The sequence below is a fragment of the Ipomoea triloba genome, chromosome 12 (genome assembly GCF_003576645.1).
Source record: "Ipomoea triloba cultivar NCNSP0323 chromosome 12, ASM357664v1".
In the NCBI taxonomy this organism is placed as follows: Eukaryota; Viridiplantae; Streptophyta; class Magnoliopsida; order Solanales; family Convolvulaceae; genus Ipomoea; species Ipomoea triloba.
Genome location: NC_044927.1, coordinates 24941955 through 24964957, shown reverse-complemented (window position 1 = coordinate 24964957; position 23003 = coordinate 24941955). Strand labels below are relative to the sequence as shown.

Below are 23003 nucleotides of genomic sequence, written 5' to 3'. Positions count from 1 at the left end.
ACTATGCCATGAATGTCTTTTTTTATTGCCTATGGGTCTATGTGATGCGCTTGAAAAGGTTATGAATTCTTTTTTGTGGGGTTGTGAGTACCGGGGAGAGGGAATTAGATGGAGTACGTGGGCTGATTTGTGTAAACCAAAGTGTTTGGGGGATGGGGTTTCGGAGAGTGCATGATATGAACTTGGCTATGTTGGGGAAGCAGGGGTGGAAATTTTTAACTCAACCTGATGCCTTGGTTACTCAAGTGTTTAAAGCCCGTTATTTTCCTGCTTGTTCTTTCCTGGATGCTAGGGTGGGTCAAATGTTTCTTTTGTTTGGTCTAGTATTCGGGAGTCTCAGTCACTGCTACATAAGGGGCTTCGATGGAGGATTGGTAATGGGAAAAATGTGAGAGTTTGGGGGAACCGTGGTTACCGGATGATCAAAATCCTTATGTGGAAACTCCGGAGATTGGGTATTTAAATAACCCTTATGTGAGCTCCTTGTTTTTTCCTAACACATTCAATTGGGATTATGATTTGGTAAGGGATCTTTTTTCTGCTAGGGATTACCAGCTCATTATAAGATTACCTACTCCTTCTATGTGTCGTGAGGATTCTTGGTTTTGGAGAGAGGAGGATAGTGGGGTGTATTCGGTAAAGAGTGCATATAGGGTAGCTGGGGAGATGAGGGAAATGGTAGGGGGTTTAGGGTGGACCGGAATGTGGAATCTGAATATCCCTCCCAAAGTCAAATGTTTTTTCTGGAATTTGTGTACTATGCGGCTCCCGACAAAGGATGTCTTGATTATTAAAAAGGTTAACTGTGATCCTATTTGCTCTTTGTGTGGGTTGCAGAATGAGAGTGCTGTACATCTGTTCGCCAATTGCCCTTTTGTTCATGCATGTTGGAGGATGCTGAATACTAATTGGCAGCTGGATTACATTGATTCTATTCCAGTATGGGTGGATGAAATGTGGTCTTCTTTATCCAGGGAGATGTTGGAGAATGTGATCATGATCTGTTGGTCATTATGGGAATGTAGGAATGGGGTGATTTGGCATAACCAGACTATGCTTCCTGCTTTGGTGGTGCAACGTGCTTCTGTGTATAAGAGTAGCTGGAATTCTATAAACTGCAAAGTTCATTCTAGACAACCAAAACAATCTCAACAGCAGGTTAGGTGGAGTGTGCCGCCACACTCTTATATCAAAGTGAATATTGATGTAGCTATGGATTATGAGAATGGTAAGATGGGTTTTGGTTGGATTGTTCGAGATGAGGCAGGAGTCGTGCTATCTGTGGTTATGTTTACTATCCCGGGGTGTTACTCGGTTAAGGAAGCAGAGGCGATTGGCGCTAGGGAGGCTTTGAGTTGGATAAAAGAGAAGGGATGGCAGCATGTGATTTTGGAAACTGATGCTCAACTTGTTACAAATGCCATTGCGACAGAGATGCGATTGACCCCGTTTGGGTCTGTTATTCATGATATTAAGACTTTATTACAGCAGCTTTGTTTTGTTAAATTTGTTTTTATTCATCGCAGTGGTAATAGGCCAGCTCATGAATTAGCTAGGCATGCTTTATGTAATTCTGCTGAGGGAAGGATGGAGTATTCTGCTTTCATTCCTTCTTTTATTTCAGCTTCTGCTTGTAAGAACATGGAAAATGTTTAATTTATGGTTTCCTTTTTGGTTTCAAAAAAAAAAAAATCTTCAAATTGGGAGAATTTCAGCTTTAGGACAAAAAAACAAGCACCCAAATAGCCAAATCTTAAATCATGCTGCGAATTCACAATTTATCTCATCTCACTATCTCTCGAATAGGTGAACACCTTCCAATTTAGAGTTCAGAATTATAATTGTATCTATGGTTAATTGGTTGTAATAAATATATTGTATAAAAAATGTCCTTTGTTAGTTTATTCACCAAATATATATAAAGTTATGTATAATTTTGACCAACAAAATATTAACAAAAACTAATTAATTTTTTAATACAAAGATCATATTTCACTTACTCAATCACCCTTTTAGTAATTTCTTTTCTTTTTAAAATTCCTTTCATATCTCATCTCATCTCTTCCTCATTAATCATTTATCTTGTTTAATTTCATATTTTTAAGGTGTGGATTTTGGTTAAAAAGGAATATGGTCTTTCAAAGGTAGCTTTTGTTTGCTTGTTTTTTAATATACAGAAAAAAATTTACAATTACTATTAAAAATTAAATAAACCCAATTATTCATAAATCATTCACAAAAGGTAAATCATATATTTATTTATTTATTAGTAATACTTTTTTTTTGAAACATATTTATTAGTAATACTAAAAATGCCTTTATATATAAATATCAATTTACCCAAACATCCGTTACTATAATCCCACTTTATCAAAAAAGAAAAAAATGAAGAAAGCACTTCAACAATAAACTTAGAAATAAGATTTACGAAAAAGCCAGCAGCCGCTTCCGTACATCAGAAAACATGTCCTATAAAACTCTGGCTCTTCAACAAGACAACCTTTTTTTTACAGTCATGGGCTACACTTTCCTCTTTACAATCTTAAAACTTGTACAGTACCTGTGATCTCCAGTAGGGGCATCAGGCATGTTCACCATCTCAGCTATGGCTAAATCTGATTCTCTAACTCTATCCTCAATCTAACAATGTACAACTGACAAGTTCTATTCTAACGGGCGCTATCCATATTTAACCGACACAACTAAGAGCCTAAGATCTAAGCGCCCATATTTAACCGATACAGCTAAGAGCCTAAGATCGAGCTAAAGTGGAATAGGAGAAGAAAGAAGAGAGAAACGCATACTGGTGTTGTTCTGCAATTCCCTTCCTACATCTGTGCAGAATTCGATGACAGGATCATGATCCTCCTCTCTGCAAAGGATCAAGCTTCCGAGATTAGACTTCCATCTCGACGAATTTCAGTTATTCAATTCAAGATTGTAAATGACAATAGGCAGATGTATTCAGATACTCGTTTTTAAGGGAAGAAAGAATACCCCCAGCAGCAACAAGTTTCTCGACCCGGGCAACTATATGCTTTCCGTAGGTATATTTCTTCAGAGCATTCAAGTGAACTTTTATTCGGTTGAGGATAAGTTCAAGCTGCTGGTCATCGCAAGTCTCCAGCACTTTCTGTACAACATAGTTTGCGAATTGATCTTTCATCATCGCCTGTGCATGTGCAAAATCATATAAAACTCGTTGGTATGGAATGTAAGCACAGATTTAATACAGTGTTCACAAGTTCGTGCAGTCGTACTGTAAGCATACATCCAGTCTTTGCAAGTATAGATCCCGTTTACTGTAACTAACGGGCAAACATTCAGAAATCAATATACCTGAAGTGGTTCATTCTCGTCATTGGAGCCAAGCATCTCATTTACCAAGGTCTGACGCTCGTCGGGGGTTCCAAAAGTTAAGCACTTCTCCACAACATTAGAGGCAAATTTTTGCTGGCTCATATGAACTATTTGTCCTATTAGCTGACAAATTATAGCCGACCGTTCATCTGGCTTTCCATGTTCTAATACATGCTGTGATGCCAAAAGGTACATACAGTGGTGCTTAGATTTAACAGCTAAGTTAAATTAACAAAATATGGGGAATGTGGATGTTTTAATTTAACATGGAAAGCAAAAATTAGCACAAAAGAGTTATAATAGTAGCACGGAGTACATCCCAACCTAAGAATGGCAAAAAAGGCGTTTATGTATTTCGTTAGTTATTTCTTCATAAGAGTAACTATTTGAAGAATGGGGCAAAAAACCGACAATGATGCATAAGCTTCTGAGAAAAAGAGCAAAACCTGAATGACATAATTTCCATATTGATCCTGTGCCAACATGCATACAGACTGCAAAATCTCATTCATCACTATACTCTGGGTTTTGGCACTATGGCAATGTTCCAGGACTCTCTGTTATGAAAGGCAACACACAATTTAGATCCATAAAAACTCATTTATGTTTGAACCATAATACCATCGACAACATAGTCCATACAGATGGGATTAGAATTTTGTTTACCTGGATGACCCGACACCCATATGGGTGGGTGGATAACATCACAACTTGATCGTAAAATGTGGTAACAATAAACTGGATGGCCTCTTCTGGAACACATTCAATGCACTTCTGGATTACATGATTTCCATTCTGATCACGAACACAGCGCATAATGTGGCCATCAAGCTCTATAACCATTTTTGTCTTTTGGTCCAGATCAACAACCTCTAATGCCTGGTTTATTCAGAATACATATCAAGCCACAAAACTTATGACCCATACAACATGTTTAACAGATTTTACAGACTAATACCAATCCCCGTCAAGTGAGCATTCAATTATACGTGAAGTATACAATATCACCCAAAATCATATGCTATCATATTAAAAAATAGAACCAAAGGAAAGGATTTGGTTATGGTAGGTTTATGAACCATGACAGATTAAAGGCCCCAGACATTCTAAACAGTTCAAATAGAAAGGCATTTAAGTATAGCATATTATTGCATTAAGCTCACTGAACAAAGGGATAGAGGATTATAATACCTTTTGGATAACTCGGCATCCATACATTTGAAGGCTAAGGGTGAGAACTTGTCCATCGAGCTGGTCAGCCAATTCTCTAATCTGTGATGCACTTCCATGTTCAAAAAACTGAGAAGGGAGAAACAGGGAAGAGAGAGTTTGTGAGCCACTTGAATCAGTTGAATGTGCTACCTAAACTAAAAGAAGATATGTGCAGCCAATGTGTATATATCACATATATAGCTTCTCTATTACTAATTTTATTCACAAGGAAAGCACCAAGCTGGTGTTCACAAGTTTTGCAAAGTGTCAGTTGTTCGTCGATTAACTTACCTTCTGGATCACATAATTACCAAACACATCAGTCATTAAGGATAGAGCGTGGGGCATAATTTCATGGAAGACCATATTCTTCTCTTCAATAGTAGCTGTCTCGAGTTTCTGTTGAATGAACCGACTTCCATACTGATCCGCGCTGCAGAGGCAAAGTTCTCAGTAACTTAGTTTTCAGAGGTCCAAGTGAGACAGAATGGATAATGTGCGAACAGAAAATATACCTGAACTCAACAACATGACCGTCAATCTCTGATAGCTCAAAACATTTAGTTTTATTGTGTTTAAACTCATCTATTAGTGAGGAAGTAAAGCTTCCCCCAAGGTTGGACAGTAGATCAGAGTGCCATGCCCCTGGAATGCAATTTGCAAAGCTCCTCATCCCTGATGAAAAGTGCAAGTCCCTTTCAGCATACCTGACAGGACTACCAGGTCCATACGGGGAATTTGGAATGATTGGGCTTGCCATTGGGCTTCCAGGGCCGTGAAAATAACCATGATTTAAGCTGTCAGCTTTGCTAAAGCAAGGAAGTCCATACTGTGATTTCTGGGATGCAATCAATTTTCCTAAGTAAGCTTTCTGAAGTTCAAGCAAATCCATGTACACGTCACAAAGAGATCCATTGTTAACTGCTGGATCATTAAGAGCTCTGAGTTGAGCAGCACCATACTCAGTAGATTGCAAGTACTGAAGATAAAGAGGGTCCAAAAAGGGCTTTTGCAGAGAACTCCCTATGTTCTGATTCCTATGTCTATAGAGGTTCTGCAATTCTTCCCCAGCACCTAATGACTTTGGTCCTGAGGGCATGCCACCTCCCATTGCTCGAGAATCAAGTCCAAATGCACCCGCATTATTAGATAAATAAGCCAAATTACTACCCTCAAACTGTGATCCATTCATGCTGAAACCTGGAAACACTGAATCGGGACTATGACCATTTAGATACTGAGATGGTGGTGATCTTCCTGCACTATTTAGAGTCGGTGTGGAATGCCCTTTCAAGAATGAGCCACCATGGAGAACAGCAGACTTATTCAAGTGAGAGAATTGCCTAATATGGTTCTGCTGATTCTGCACATTTAAGAAGTCTTGGTTATTACCACTCTCCTGATGCACCTGAGGTTTTGGGCAATTCCTGTCATCTACAATGTTATCCACTGACAGGTTCATGCCAGAAAATGCGGCAACCAAATCAGCAGACTCCAATGTATAAGTTGAAGCATCGTGAAATGAATTGGAGGTATTTAAACTTATTTTATCAGCAGAGCTTTCTCTCCCTCCTCCAATGGGAGGAATTTGTGGACTTGGAGCTCTAGCAATACGTTGAGGATCAGGTGTGGAACTTCTTGACAGTGAAGCACCCAAAGCAGAAGCATACGTATGAGAAGCAGATGAACCAATGTTTGGAAGTGAAGACACGTCTGGAATATTTGCACGAGAATGCAATGCCTCCAAAGATGATAATTCAGTCTGGAAATGATCAATTTGAGACTTGGGAGACTCAATGATAGCATCCACCGCACGGCTGGCAGGATGAGATGGTTGTCTTGAAGTAGGTATCGTGTGGCTTATATCATCCTAAATTAGCAAAAGGAGTGTTTAGAACCAAGGAAAGAAATGCCTATGCATAAATAAAAGGCAATAAACAGGCATTTAAAATATGCCAGACAAGCAACCCACTTTAAACGTGAAGCATTAGCTAAAGACATAACAAAAATCAATTTTCAACTGAAAAGTTGAAACTACCAAAATTCCGAGTCTCATAATTAGCATAGTACAATTGCTCCAACAACCATGGAATAATTACGTTTTCCTTTTTTGTTAAGGTTAATTAATAATGCAGCCATACAACTAAACACCACTTGTTGTGATTAAGGAAAGCCCGAAATCAACAATCATGACCATCACTCAAAAAATGACGTAATTAAAAAGTAATAACTCTAATCAGCAGATCCAGCACAAAACAACAAACTCGATCTGGACACAATGTATGATACACTCAACAAATGGAACAAAACATAGAGCAACTTTCCTGGAAATAAGGATATGCATTTAAATTACAGAATACACGCTATTCAAATAACAGGTAACACTCGAGAACTAAAAGTAACATAGGGAAGGATGTTACAAAAACGTTACCACAGACACATTGAACTGACCAGAGTTGTGCACATTCGAATTAGTATTCCATCGAGTGTCACATTGAGCAACACTCTCGAGTGATTGAATGACTCTCTATGACACAATTACTATCCCCTCGTGACCACAAATAACTAAAATTTTCAGAATAAATAAAATGATTTTATGTGTATTGAATATTTTAATGACTAATCTGGGAGAATCATGGTCAAGGATATGACTATCAATAGCCAGCAGTTGAAAATTTTGAAGTTTTCAAGCCAAAATTAAGACTTTAAATAATTTAAACATATTCTTTTCACCTGAACAATCTCTGCTATGCTCTTTTGATGACTTCCTAAACCCAGTCCTGGCAATCCAATAAGTCCATTGCCTCCCCAGTCCTTCTGTGCCTCACTTCCACTTTCTAGATTCTTCCCAGAAAATCCCATTCCCATTGAAATTTGGGACGTTTCAACCACTCTACTCACTTTCCTTCTGTCTCCAATTCCCCCGAGCCTCACGTGACTCCCAGTCCCACTACCGCCGCCGCCGCCCTGCAGCCTCTGCGCCGACCGCCAGTCCTCCTTGGACAAAAGAGGCGGCGGGAGGCGAGGGTTCACGTTCCCGTTAGAATAGTAATACGAAACATACGCCGCATTAGACCTCATCTCCTCCTCCGAAACTCCATTCAAATCGCCGCCGCCGCCGAAAGCCTCCGGCGATCCTTTGATCGTCGGCGGAGCTGAGCCACTCCGGAAAATGCACAGCTCCCCCTCCCGATTGTCCGCCTCCTCCACCTGCCTCCTCTGCTCTCTTAGCAGCACCTCTAGCTCCTCCCCAAAATCGATGCTCCCTCCCATCGCCGATCGCATTCTCCGATACTCATCAGTAATCATTGCAAAAATATACACACACGCGAACTACAAAAAGCATCGAGAAACATTAAAGCTCAGAAAGCAACAATATTAACGTAAGTTTTCGCAGACAACTAAACAAAAAGGTGGAGAAACTGTTAAGGATTCCATTTTTTTCCGCAAAAGTTCAAACATTTAGCTCAAATTATAGCTCCGACAATGCCATTTTACAGTTGATCGTTATGAGATCAGATGGACCATTTTCAAGAGAGAGAAAGTGATGAAGTTCTAGGGGATTGATAAGCATGGAGCGTGGAGAGGGTTTTAGCCGTTGGATGAAGAGGTTGACGGCTGAGATTGAGAGATGATGTAAGATTTGCTCTTATAGTCAGTAGGAAGGTTTCCTCCCGGTTAGGGTTTTTGTAGAATCCGGTTGCCTAATTTGGATAAATTTATTTATTATTAATATTTTCAGTCTATTATTTTTTTTTCTCAAATGGATAAGATTAATTTGATTTTCTAGCTTGTGAGTTGTGCCCTGTAGATGACTTCAAGATGGCACTCACCCATATGGTTCTTTAGTATTTAATACTAAAAAAATAGGTGCTTATATTTTTTTTAGTACTATTTACTCTATTATATTGCTGTATCTGTTCGTAATTAGCTAATTACTTTTTCAACTTACTGAAAGTCTCATAAGACCCAAACTCACAACCTCTCACATATAGAATAACAACTTGGTGTCACTAGACTACAAATTCCTTAACAAATAGGGGTGTATATGAATCAAGTTTTTGTTTTATTTGATGTAAAATAATGAGGCTAATTTATTAAATCATAAGCTGAAATGTTTACAATACAGATCAATGAAATGGTAAAACGTTATTCATAGTAATGATACAGAAAACTTGAATCGCGAATTATTTCTCAAATTTGAAGCTGGAGTGGTTAAAAAACTTAACGTTTCTTTAATATCACTAGTGATCTGGTCAAATATGATCAAGAGTAACTCTGCTAGGATCATTTTAATCATTCCATTCTAATCCAATTGATTTGATATATTTTTTATTTATATTGTTTTGCTTCTTTATATTTATAAATATGACAAATATATCTAGACATAATTAAAATATCACATTTTTTAAGTTTATAATAATATACATGATCTTTTTCATATACTATAATAAAGCAAATTGTTGTGGAAGGATTTGGTACTATATAGAATAGTTTTTGGTGAGATTCAAGGAGGACGGAGACGTGGATGGGCATTTTGGAAGGATTAGTGTTGGTTTACGTGGCGGATGACGGTGGCAGGGCCGGCGAAATACGGCAATGCGGTGGTTACGGCGGAGGACCCTGCTTGGTTTTATATAGGGATTTGTTAATTATTTGCTTGTAGTGTAGGGCTTTCTATTTTTAGTTACTGGTATTTTGCTGCTTAGATTTGATAATTAAATTGTTAATTGTTTTTGTTCTTGAGAAATAAATAGAACTCATCGTTTTAATATAAAAATGTAAGCAAAATTAGTATAAATGATTAAATTTAACATTATTTTAAAGTTTTAAGTGACGATTAAATGTTGAAATGAGTGATGTTATGCACTTTTCATATATTTGTATTTCTATTTCAAAATTTACCCATAGTATTATTTGATTAGACAACTAACAACTCTTTTGGTTTGAGTGAATTAGAATTTCTGTCTCACCTAATTCTGAATATAAAAAAATACATTTGTTTGGTTAGATAAATCAGAATTTGCCAAGGACCTTGTGGTCTAGTGGTATCAAACCCTTCCCTTTATACGGGAGGTGGTGGGTTCGAGCCTCAGTGGAGGCAATGGATACTGCATTGTAATAGAATTAGTAGTATTCAAAAAAAAAAAAGATAAATCGCCCCAAAATTAGAATCTGATGCCTCTCCTTGATATTTTCAATTCCGCGGGTTTTGAGAAAAAAAAAAAAACCCCATGAGAAAAAATTATCATTATCTTTTCTAACCTAAATATAATTGGCGCTTCATTTGTCTGCTATAATAAATCTGGGTATTTTCAAATTTATATTGGCCCTGTTTGGTAAATGAATGTTGGCTGTTTGGGTTACAAGGTATGATTTGTTGATAATATTAGCTGATTGTAGAAAGTTGTTTGATAAATTAGCTGATAGCTGTTTGGTATAATTTCTTTTCTCAAAAAGCTAATTGAAAAGGCTGCTTTGAGTAGCCTTTTGAATTTTAGCATTTTTGAGTTACAAAAAACTTATTAACCATTTCTCAAAAAAAAAAAACTTATTAACCAAACAACTAATAGTGGTCAAATAAGCCAAAATTGGCTGATAGGCTGATTATTTACCAAACAGGGCCATTACCTATTACTCAGTATCTTTTAACTCACATGGATACCAAACATTAGAATTGAAAGTCTCATTAATATAATTATTATATTCTTGCAAACCGAACAATGAAATTTAAATTCATACTTATTTCCATGTTATTCTTTCCTCATAAAATTGCAATTCATTTCCCTCATAATTCCCATCATTGCAACCGAGCGCCTAACAATTTTTTTTAATTAGTGATGTGTTAGCTAATTCATGAGCACCTCATAATAAAAGTCACACAAAAAATAGAATATTTTTAAATAAGAATAAAAAATATTTTCTTTTTAATTATAATAAAAATAAATAAATTTGAATTTAACTTGAATATATAATAAAAATGCAAAGGAAAAATGAAAAAGTTCGTTTTTGATAGCTAATGTACCGGAAAAATGTAAAATTTACTAGGAAATAGAAATATAAAGTCGGAGTTTAAAAAAAAATAAAAAATTACAAAGCCGGATATAATCTGCTCGGCAAATTATACCGTGCACCGCGTACGTAAACGACGTCGTTTTGAGTATTGTAAACTAACCGTCCGTTTTTTTTTGGAAATCACGTTTCCCGTTTCGGTCGATTTCTGTATTTATGTTAATTTCTGTGTATTCCAGGCATCATTTTGTGTATTCTAGGCAACCGTTCTGTGTATTCGAGGCAACCATTCTGTGTATTCATGTTAGTAACACATGTTGTGATGTGTTTGTGCATTCGAATGTTTAGGAGGATGAGTTTTGTGTATTTTGTGTCAATATTTTGTGTATTCATGTTATTAACATAGGTTGTGATGTGTTTGTGCATTCGAATGTTTAGGAGGATGAGTTCTGTGTATTTTGTGTCAATATTCTGTGTATTCATGTTATTAACATAGGTTGTGATGTGTTTGTGCATTCAAATATTAGGAGGATGAGTTCTGTGTATTTTGTGTCAATATTCTGTGTATTCTGGGCAAACATTCTGTGTATTCTATGCAAACGTTCTGTGTATTCTAAATAATGATTATGTGTATTATAGATAATGAATTCCCTGGAGTCATTCGCGTCCGCGTCCACTAACATCTGTGTATTTTGTGTCAATATTCTGTGTATTCTGGGCAAACATTCTGTGTATTCTAGGCAAACGTTCTGTGTATTCTAGATAATGATTATGTGTATTATAGATAATGAATTTCCTGTAGTCATTCGCGTCCGCGTCCACTAACATCGAAACGACGTCGTTTACGTACATGGTGCACATTGCTATGTGCACCGTGGTGCAGGGTATAACGATTGAATCTGCTCAGGTTGGGCTAAGCCTCAATATCAAGGCATCGCCTTAGGCAATGTATTGGCCCAATTCAAAGATTCGAAGTTTATTGAGAATTAATTCAAATTTTTTAATTGTATAGTTGCATTAGAGAGTTGCTTATTCCTTGGGTCAGTTCCTGTGTTCTCAGAGCGAATGTGGATGGATCTGAATCGTTAAACGGATCGAGAAAGACCTTATGAATTTACCAAAAAAAAGATAGTTGCTTATTAACTATACTAAACTATTGTGTTAAGTTTTTTTTTTTTTTTTTTTTTTTNATAATTGTTACAATGTTATGTATTATAATAGCGTGTGCATTATAAAGTTGTATTTTGTATTTTGTAAGAGCTGAGATATAGCTGTTACAACAATGTAAACTTTTCTATAAACAATAATTATGAGTAATCCACACACTTTGAAACTTAGCACTTGAAAGTTGAAACATCGACAGTTTGTTTATTATATTATTTTAAAATGTCAAAAGCCTTAGATTAAATATAAACTTATGATTATTACATGTAAGAATTGTTAGGGTTCAATCTTGGTATAATGTTGATTTAAATAAAAAGGATTTGAGTTGTTTAAATTGAATCAAAATACGTTGAAAAAGTTCCAATATTAGATATTGCAATCTTGATTACTAGTGTGACTCTTTCAAGTATCCTTTAGATATTAAAATCAGAAAGTATGTTAGAAATACCATTTATGACAAAAAAAAAAAACAAATTTTAATTTTTTTAGTTGGAATTTTTTAACTATTTTTTTTTTGAGTTTTTGGTAGTGGGGTAACAACTAACAAGGATGGAGTTTAAAATTTGAACTCATGTGTATGCAACAATGTCATTGATCTACCCCAAATAATGGGACTTATCTCATTATGTGAGACGCAAATAGTAAACTTTGTTAGTGATTTTTAATTTAATATTTTAAAATGACAAGAAGTCAACAATCTTATAATCTAATTATGTAAATTTATAATTTTATGTAAAAAGTGTTAGGTTTTAATCTCAATTCCGGGTATGAATTTCAAACCTTGAATCACATATACCTTCATAATAGAATCTAGGGGTCAGCTTGATCATCACTTATTGCATGCTCCTGCATGACTAAGCTAAGAGCTACTAGTATAGAAGAAAAAGTCATATACTTTATATGTAAGCTTGTTTACAAGGTTTCGTGTTGATTAAATTATTTGATCGTTTACATTACAATTAGTCAATTAGCAATAGTAAGTGATGGAGAAATTTGAGTTTGCCATAGAATATATTGAATGAGCTGAGATAAAGTGTTTTCAGGTGATGAATGAATAATGACGACACAAAGATTCATTATAACGGTAAAAACCACGTGCAAATATTTTAGGTTAAATCAAGTCGAAATTCAGTATGCATAAAGTCTAGTACATATACAAAAGCAACCATGGTCATGGAACAAAAAATGAGGGAGAAATATTACAGGTGAGACATATTGTTCTAAGTCCCTAGGGGAAATATCATTAGCTTAGCCAATTAAACGTTGAAGATTCATCAAAATTCAAAAGTTACTCCAACTTATCTTATTGGCAAGCTAAGCCAAGTCCAACCTAATATATACATATATAATGCACCCATGTGGACAACTTGACTAATAATAGAACTAAACAAATACAAAATATAAATCTTCAATTGTAACAATACTAACGATATCCCTAAAAATAATTAAGAAAAAAAAAGAATATATTTTATACGGAGTGACAACAATACTTCAATCCGAAATAATGTTCTCAATTGAAGACCAATAATAATAATATCTCGCTAGATCGGGCTCATCGACTCCAAGTCATTCATAGGACTTTGGGATGACCTTGTTGGGCTAAGGTTTAAGTTTCTTAGCGCAAATAAGATAATTTTGTTGGGCCAAACTCATCTACATACTCCAAATTGTCATAGGACACCGGAATGAGGTCATTTGGCCCAAGTTTTTTGACACGTTTTCTAATCCTAAGATGACTTTGTTGTGTTAAGGTCTTCCAAACTAAATCATGCATCAAGGATCGAGTGCAGTGACTCCAAATGGTTACGAGATATTGAGATAACTTCGCTGGGTTAATTAAGATCATCCGACCCAAATCTTCTAGCACTAAGATAACCTCATTAGATTGAACTTGTCCATTCCAAATCCATCGTTGGAAGTTATTAGGATAACCTAATTGGGATATGATGAGGCCAAGTTATCCCGCCCAAGTCTTCTACACCTCTAAGATGACCACTTCAATATACATGTGCTTAGATCTTCAAAGCTAAGTCACCAAAAATAATTTTGTTAGATCAAGATCTTTGGTCCAAGTCATCACAAGATGGATCATTGATCCAATTACTACCCCCTCAAGCTTACTAACATTGTTATAGGGCGTAATATGTTATATTTGTATATAAAATATTGTTTCTTGTAAATATCAGCTTACAACTTATCGTCTCCGCGTAGTGTCAAATAGTTAAGCTGAAAATTTTTGTGACTTTTTCGACGTTGAACCGGTAAATTATCTTAATTCATAGTGCCCCTAAGAATCCTTGAATTATTTTATTTATTTATTTATTTGAATGAGATAAATCTATAGTAACTATTCGAAGGTGTGTACTGAATAAATTGAGCTCTTATATATTATAGCTTGCAAATCACACTTGAGATAAATCGCACTACAAAAATCTTGTATGATGGGTTCGACTAAAAAAGTATTAACAAAAATATAACTCATGACTTTTTAGTACAGCTGTACAAGAATCATGCTTCACCATTCGGACACCCTTTCAGGATCTTAAACTGGTTTAATTTGCATTTTTGTGACTGTTTTGACGTTGAATTGGTTTGCAAGCAGTGTCAAACACGAAATACATAGTTTATAATATAATTAAAATGTTGTAAAAAAAGTGTAAATTAATTCGTTTGAAATAAGCTAATAAAGAAAAATGATGAATTTGATTTATTTAATGAATTTGAGCTTTAATATATATATATATATATATATATATATATATATATATATATATATATATATATATATATATTTCATTTAATATATACATAGTAGATTTAAATATATAAAAAAAAAAAACTAGAAGAGTGGCCAATTAAAAATGTATTTTATCCCTATTATAATAATACACACATACTAAAAATGGCCTCCCTACCTCCAAACGTAGCTTCGCCCTATGTCCGGCCTAGAGATGAAGAAACATCTTCATCTCCAGCCGTAGACGAAGGCAATGAGGGAGTTAAATTTTCCTATTCTAAAAACTATTGTATTTTATTTAAAGTTAAAAAAGTAAATTTAAAAAGTAAAATTTTAATGAAATAACCATCAGGCCAACAAAAATTTGAAAGAATAAGTAAATTTTGATTTAATTTTATGATTTTAAATTTTTCATGAGCATTTTATAATTTCATGTGTATTCCGACAACTTATTTAACCCTTATTCTTTCTTTTTTTTTTTTAAAACAAATTTAACCCTTATTCAATTAAGTATTATTACAAGAACATCTATAGTCAACCATATGTTCATCGTCAACTTCAAAATTATTGAAGGCATGCAGTAGGGTTGCATGCATGCATGAGCCACCTGGCCTGTTGTTCCACAGGTTTTCTAATTTTATTTAAAATTTGACTATTTGGATATCCTAATCATATAATCATATAATTAATGATGGTTTACAAGTAAACTAAACATAACACTGTTACTATACCAATGGCGGCTAAAGGCAACGGTGTAAGTCACCTAAACAGGAACGAGGATGCCTTACGTTTCGATTCACATATGAACGTACGCCAAATGACATCCATACCTAAAACCTTAATCCTTCCCAAATCGTGATTTGTTAATAACTACATGGACTCAATCCAACTAATTTAACTCAACAATGCTAGTAAACACGTTGGTCACAATGTCTTGAGGAGACCAGAGCATCAAACACATGAAGACTAAAAACGAAATAATCATGATGAATTACCCTTTAATTTGAGTACTAAATCATGATTTAGCACGGCTAAAAAATTTAAGATTTCATATTATATCTAAAAAATAGAAAGAAATTTAAGATAGTTTTCAGTTAGAAATGACATTATATTTCATCCTGACCATTCTAGCAATTTGAAAAAATATAATTCTCTATTACTATTACTAAATCATCTAGCAAAAATGGTTAGGAGATCACTAATAAATTAAAGATCGTGAGATCGATAACTTGATCGATCTATTAAGTTGTTGGTGTACGTATACTCCTAATTTCTGATGGATTATCATTTAATCCATGTCGGCCGGTCATAATGTCTTTATATTAGGGGATCGGAGCATCAAACACATGAAAACTAAAAGCGAGGTAATCATGATAGATTATTACTTAGTCCTGCCTTACAAGAAATCATCATTTTTTAACACATGCAGTTAAAATTTTTACATTTTCATCTTTTCCAAAAGTAGTAGGAAATTTAGGGTAGTAAATTTTGAAAAATTCTCTATTGCTATTACTGATCATGCATCTATCAAAAGTGGCTGGTAATTAACATTGACCCCAACAAAAATAGTGAGAAAACTTAGTCTATTATGTCAACTAATGTATATATCCTCCTAATTTTGTCTAACCACTAGTCAAAAAATTGTTACTTGTAGCAGGATATACATCTAAAATTTACAGTTCAAGTATAGTAATATTTCATGAATAAAACTAAAAGAATGAAGAGATAAACACTACTAGTCCTTAATTAATTAGTTGGTAGAGTTAAGTGACCAATCTTGGGAAATGCCGTGCATTTGTTGCATTCCATGCAGATGTATCCACCTCAAGAAAACATGCAAAAAAACCTTCAACTAGGAATATAAATATATGGTAGGTGCAGACCGCTAGGCAGCTTAATTCTTCCATTACACCACAGTCAATCTACCTTCATCTTACACCCCTTTAATTTCTTCACAACCCAAAATTCAAGAAAACCCAGAAAACCCCAGAATTCATCAATGGAGTCTGAATCATCGTCGGTGGTTTCCGAGCTGGAAGGGACGCTATTGAAAGACCCCTCGCCCTTCTGCTACTTCATGCTGGTGGCGTTTGAGGCGTCGGGGATAATCCGGTTCGCTCTGTTGCTGATTTTGTGGCCGGCGGTTCGGTTTCTGGAGATGTGCGGCCGCGGGGAGGCGGGGATGAAGGTGGCGATCTTCGTGGCGACGGCGGGGGTGAAGATGGCGGAGATTGAGGCGGTGGCGAGGGCGGTTTTGCCCAAATTTTACTTTGACGATGTTGATTTGGAGGCTTGGGGGAGGTTTTGTTTGTTTAGGAGGAGGGTTGTGGTTTCGAAGATGCCGAGGATTATGGTGGAGAGGTTTGCTAAGGAGCACTTGCAGGCCGATGATGTGGTCGGGAGTGAACTAGCGGTGAATCGGTTTGGATTCGCGACTGGATTTGTTAAAGAGGATTTCGGTGTCTCCATTTGTAGAGATGTTTCTAGGTTGTTTGCAGATGATGATGATCAACCCTGCTTGGGTATGGGAAGACCTCAATCTTCTTCTTCATTCCTTCCCTTATGCAAGGTACATATATAACTAATAACTTACACAAAATGTTATACAAATCAAATTTTAGACTGTTTATTGATCTTCTTAGCTTAAGTTTAACAGTTATAGAGTAGATCATCAGAGTTCAGAATAAGAGGATTTCACCAAATTATTTCTGTATGAGCATATGAACAGGGACGGAGCCACTATGGGGGCAGTTGCCCTCCTCCCCATCTCACCCCAATATATATATATATATATATATATATATATAGCATTAAATTATGTATAAAATCTATATTTATGTGCAAAATATTAGTATTTTGAGTAATTTACTTGGTTGAACTTTAAACTTAATGTTAAATTGCTTATGTCACAGGTTTAAATGATAATTTTCTGCATCTGACCCTGCATATGAACATATTAAACTTTGAATTTTTAAACAACTTGTGTCTAGTTTTTACTCAATATATGTAACTTAAGCTGATTGACCTTTTACACGATCTAGCTAGGATAATGGCCGTGAATTTTCTCTAATTATTTAATTTATGTAGTGTTTAATAATCGGTGAAAATGTTATATATATGGATGAAATTTAGTTTGAATGGTGAAGTAATATGTATATATTATTTGTGTGATTATGATGAGCAGGAAGAGTTGCATCCGCCATTTATGAGCGGGAAGAAGAATGGCGGCGGGGAAGTAATAAAGCCACTACCGGTGATCTTCCACGACGGCCGCCTGGCAAAGCGGCCGACACCAGGGACGGCGCTGCTGATTCTAATATGGATACCGATTGGGATTTTACTGGCTGCAATTCGTATTGGATTAGGGCTACTTCTTCCAATATGGATTATTCCGATCATAGCTCCGTTGTTAGGAGGCAAAGTCATCGTGAAAGGCAAGCCGCCGCAGCCGGCGGGTTCCGGCAACGGTGTGCTCTTCGTCTGCACTCACCGAACCCTAATGGATCCCGTGGTTCTCTCCGCCGTTCTCCAGCGCAAAATCCCGGCGGTGACCTACTCAATTTCGCGATTATCGGAAATCCTCTCGCCGATCCCGACGCTCCGCCTCACGCGCAGCCGCGACCTCGACGCCGTGATGATCACGCACGAGCTCGAGAAAGGAGACGTCGTCGTTTGCCCCGAAGGGACCACGTGCAGGGAACCGTTTCTGTTACGATTCAGCGCACTTTTCGCGGAATTAACGGACCGGATCGTACCCGTCGCGATGAACACTCGGGTCGGGTTCTTCCACGCAACCACCGCGAGAGGTTGGAAAGGCATGGACCCAATCTTTTTCTTCATGAACCCTAGGCCGGTTTACGAGGTCACGTTTTTGAACCAGTTGCCGGCGGAAGCCACGTGCTCGTCGGGGAAAAGCCCCTACGATGTCGCCAACTACGTGCAGATGATCTTGGCCGCCACCTTAGGGTTCGAGTGCACTAATTTTACGAGGAAAGACAAGTACAGAGTTCTCGCCGGAAATGATGGAACGGTATTTTCCGGTAACTCCGCCGCCGGCTACGGCGTTGAAAGACTGGCTTGCGCTTTCAAGAAGGTGGTGGGTACTTTCAAGCCTTTTATTCACTGAAACAAGCAAAATGAACTTATAGGAGGACCATATTTTTATATTTTTAAAATATTATTATATGTATTATACTTTTTCCCCCCATTTTGTGTAATTAAGCGGACAAGCAAGGTTTGTAATTTTATTTTTATTAGCGATTTTGTTTTAGTTTGATATTTTTTTAATGAAGTGTTCAATAATGTATTTAAATAGAATCAACACTCCAACACTCGACCGTGTTGTTTTTACGTTACTTTATTACTATTTTTTTTTTCTAATTATTAACTTATAACTTACACATTTAAAAAAACTCGCTTACTCTTGTTCACTACGGAGGTTTAAAAAAAATCAACAATTTAATTATTTAAAATGAAGATTTGTAAGAGAATTTTGGTAGTGGATTGAGTATAAGAATATATTAGATTTTTGTAAGTACTCAATGTTTTAAGCATGTCGGTGTGGTGATGTTGTGTAAATATAGTGGAAATACGATATCTGCCATGCAAATTGATAAATTAAAGAAAAGTTGATTTTTGAAGGACATTCCATGTGTACAATGTACATAAAGTTGCAGTTAGAGAGGTTGGATTGATAGATATAACTAAAGAAGTTGTTTCTGATTTTAATGTTGTATTTTATGGAGGTGATACAGGAGAAAATTTTCAGGGTGAGAACTTAATTGAGGTATAGTTCTCATACCAATAAGCTTTGTCAGCTTGGGCCAAATATTTACAATAATAATAATAATAATATACTTAACCTATAAACTTTTTTTTTAACATAATACACCCTTAATTAGAAGAGTTAATCATCTATTTTCGAGTAAACTTTGTGTTAGTTTGATTCCACAAGCTATGGGTGCTGCAATCCATCATATCAAATCAGTGAATCCAATCTATACTATATATAAAAACAATATCCTCCTCTAAAATTTTCCCGCCCAAACGTAAGGGCATTTTAGTAATATGATAATTAATTAATTAATAATAATAATAATAATAATAATAATAATATAACTTCCATGCATATTTCTACCTTAATTGCACCTAATTGACAGAAAATGAAAAAGGAAACCTAATTGATTGAAAATGAAATTAACCTCCAAATAAAACAATGAACACGTACATTTTTTATGTATTCATCAAATGAGAGTAATGTTTTTTTTGTTGTAATTTACAAATTTTAAATATTTATTAGTTAAGTCAACAATAATTTTATTGAGATAAATCCATATCTATATCTATCTATATCTATATATCTATCTATATAAATAAATAAATAAATATATATATATATATATATATATTATAATAATTTGTAAAAATTATTCCAAAATTCCTATCTCAAAATTTATTCTCCTCCTATTAAATTTATTTCCTTAAATTTAGTGACACAATTACCTAATCTTCCCTTAATTAATTTGGCTAATTAAGGGGCTAAATTGTGCAGGGCCCTCCCTCTCTCTCTTTATGGCTATAAATACAAGGAGAAACCCAGTCAGCCACCACCACTAATTTTCATCTCTCTTAAGTTCTGTTGTTTTTTGTTTATATGAAAGCATCAATATTTACATAGGAAGAACCACCATTCTCCATAGATGTGTGACATATTTGTTGTAGCACTTTTGCTCTTCTCCTCATCTCCTTTATCTCTGCATTCTCCAAATTCATGAATCTCTTCAACAGCCCACCGATCCGATTTCTCCCTTCCCCACCAAACCTCCATCCCCTCTCTACACCTTCGCATGCATGGATTGAGAAGGGGTTTTGTCTATGGCACTGAAGTAGGGAATTGCAGGGCTGATTGTGTGGATGGGAAGAGAATTTAAGCTTTGCTTTATAGCGTCAATGGCGTGAGCTTCAAGCTCATAAAGTGAAGTGATTAAAAGGTATTGTGCTTTGGCACCATTGATAGGTTACAATTTTTTGGATCACAGGATCCCAAGGTCTTCCAAGAATTGTTCAAGAGTTTACCGTTGTTATTTCTTAAGTATGCTTTAAATAGGCTTAAGTAGTTAATAGTTGATTGATGTAGTGATAGATAGATGATAGCTAATTGTGTTAATTATTTTTATCAGTTGATATAAATTGGTATGCATAAGAGGAGGTATTTGGTAAATTTAAATAAAAATTTAATAAATGCAAGTACTATAATAATCAACAACTAAGAATAAATTAGATTTTTAAAATGTTTTTGATTGATTTAGTGATATATTGATTTGGTAATATCCTACAAATAATTCACAGATTATTACGTCCATACAATTATGCAAATTATTTCAATTCACATATTATTACACATATAAAATTATGCTAATGGTTACTTTTGAATAAAATATTATAATTATGGTAATTAAGAAATTAATTCACACATTATACTTTTATTAAACTGTTTTTATACTTTCCGTTATATAGATTTTATCTAATCAATTAAGAAATTAATGGTACACATCTTACAGAATAATTAAAGAAAATTAAACAAAAACATATTCGGACATAATTATAGAAAATTAAATATACACATATTCTGTCTATAATTAAATGAAATTAAACATACACATATTTGGACATAATTAAGGAAAATTAAATATACACATATTAGGTCTATAATTAAATGAAATTAAACACACACATATTATTCATAATTACAAACATGTATTTAATTTTTTTTTTTAATTAAACATAGAGATTCTTTCATTTGATTATTGTATATCTTTTTTACTTAAAATAATATCAATCTTACTATGGTAATTGAGANTAAACCAGTTTTTGTCGATACTCAATTGTATATTGTTGCATCTAGAGTTAACCATCCCAAAGGTCTCAAAATTTGTATTTGCAATAACTCTAGAAGAAATTGTACTTTAACTAATAATATAATTTACCAAGGAGTTTTTAATAATTTGTAATTTTAAATAATTTGTATTGAAATTTTAATTAAAAAAATTTCTTTTAACTAATTACCCATCTTAAATATCAATTCATATTTTAATTGCAAATATCTATATTCATAACTTTTTCATATTAAATCAACATAACAATTAAATAACAAAACTATATAAATGAATAAATCTAATATCTTTTTTTCATATATGAAAATAATCTAAATATTTCAAATTGTTAGTCCGTGCATCGCACTGGTATCATTAAATCGTAACAAATATTTTCAATCATACTATATTATATATATGCTATCAAAAAATACACGAATTACTAATTCTGGCTGAGATACAAAAATTACAAATGTCAATCATATATATTATATTATATATATGCTAATATATTACGAATGTCAATCATATTATATATAATAATAATAATAATAATAATAATAATAATAATAATAATATAACTCCTATGCATATTTGTGCCTTAATTGACACCTAATTGATAGAAAATGGAAAAGGAAACGAAAATCACTAATTGACTATAAATAAAAAAGATCCCTAATTGATTGAAAATGAAAAAGAAAACAGAAATTAATCATTAATACTAGAAAATGAAAATTGAAAAAGGAAATGAGAATTACTAATTGCCTGCAAATAAAAAAATGATCCCTACGCCATGCCTATAAAATGATAGGATCAAACTTGGGTTTGCCTTCCCCATGTGCACTATTCAAGAGGTTCAAGAATTAGATCCTCTCTCTAAGGTTTTTCCAAGAATGGTGGTTGTCGTCATTCCCGGTCTTGATCGTCGTCGCCATTAACATTTCCATTGGTCTGTATTCTCTCTCGGGTTTCTTCCTATTTTCTAAGTTTCCCACATGTATGCATATGTTTATTAGTACGTCTTCCGTGTGCAGGAACATGTATGCATATGTTTAAAGATGGGTCATTTTTTGTTTTTAAGCCCTTTTTATGTGATTTATTTTTGTATATATGTGATGATCTAGCATTGAATCAATTACTCGGACTTTGATGAAATGGTGGAGAAATGACTTAGCATTCAAGTTATTGTTTTTACTATTCAAAGAAAAACAAAAACAAAAACAAACCAACAAAAAAACAAAAAATATAAACATATGCATCGATTGAATTGAAGTTTGAGGAATTACCGGAATTAGAAATGCGAAACAAGAACTTTTGCATCATTTTCCCCTTAAAATTGAAGTACACACCCAAACACTTTAGCCCAAACAATTTAAAAAAAAATATTTAGCAAACAATAGAAAAGGAATATAAAAAACGATCCATAATTCAATGATTAATATTAATAATGTTAGCAGTAAAAATGAAAAATGAAAAAGGAAACAAAATTAACTTATGAGAAAAAATAGAAAACATAACGAAATTAAATTACCAGGAAACAGATTACTAATAATAAGGTTACTAATAAAAAGGAAAATCCTAACAAAATTTCCATTCCGTGCTTTCCCGTCCAACCACTTCTGTCCAAACAATAGAAAATGAAAATT

General features: G+C 34.5%; 2 protein-coding genes across 2 annotated transcripts; one reads left to right on the top strand and one right to left on the bottom strand.

Moving 5' to 3' along the window:
* Window positions 1-2398: 2398 nt before the first annotated feature.
* LOC115998868 (pumilio homolog 2-like) lies at window positions 2399-8258 on the bottom strand. The gene is made up of 9 exons (XM_031238529.1): window positions 7306-8258; window positions 5088-6442; window positions 4864-5005; window positions 4552-4659; window positions 4027-4239; window positions 3807-3917; window positions 3340-3534; window positions 2998-3172; window positions 2399-2872 (listed from the first exon to the last, which is right to left on the bottom strand). The coding sequence occupies exons 1-9, from the start codon at window positions 7879-7881 to the stop codon at window positions 2829-2831; spliced, it is 2919 nt and encodes a 972-aa protein (XP_031094389.1). The 5' UTR covers window positions 7882-8258; the 3' UTR covers window positions 2399-2828.
* An 8137-nt stretch (window positions 8259-16395) lies between these two features.
* On the top strand, window positions 16396-18797 carry LOC115998670 (glycerol-3-phosphate acyltransferase 5-like). Its single transcript, XM_031238293.1, has 2 exons — window positions 16396-17054; window positions 17670-18797. The coding sequence occupies exons 1-2, from the start codon at window positions 16485-16487 to the stop codon at window positions 18609-18611; spliced, it is 1512 nt and encodes a 503-aa protein (XP_031094153.1). The 5' UTR covers window positions 16396-16484; the 3' UTR covers window positions 18612-18797.
* The last annotated feature ends 4206 nt before the right edge of the window (window positions 18798-23003 follow it).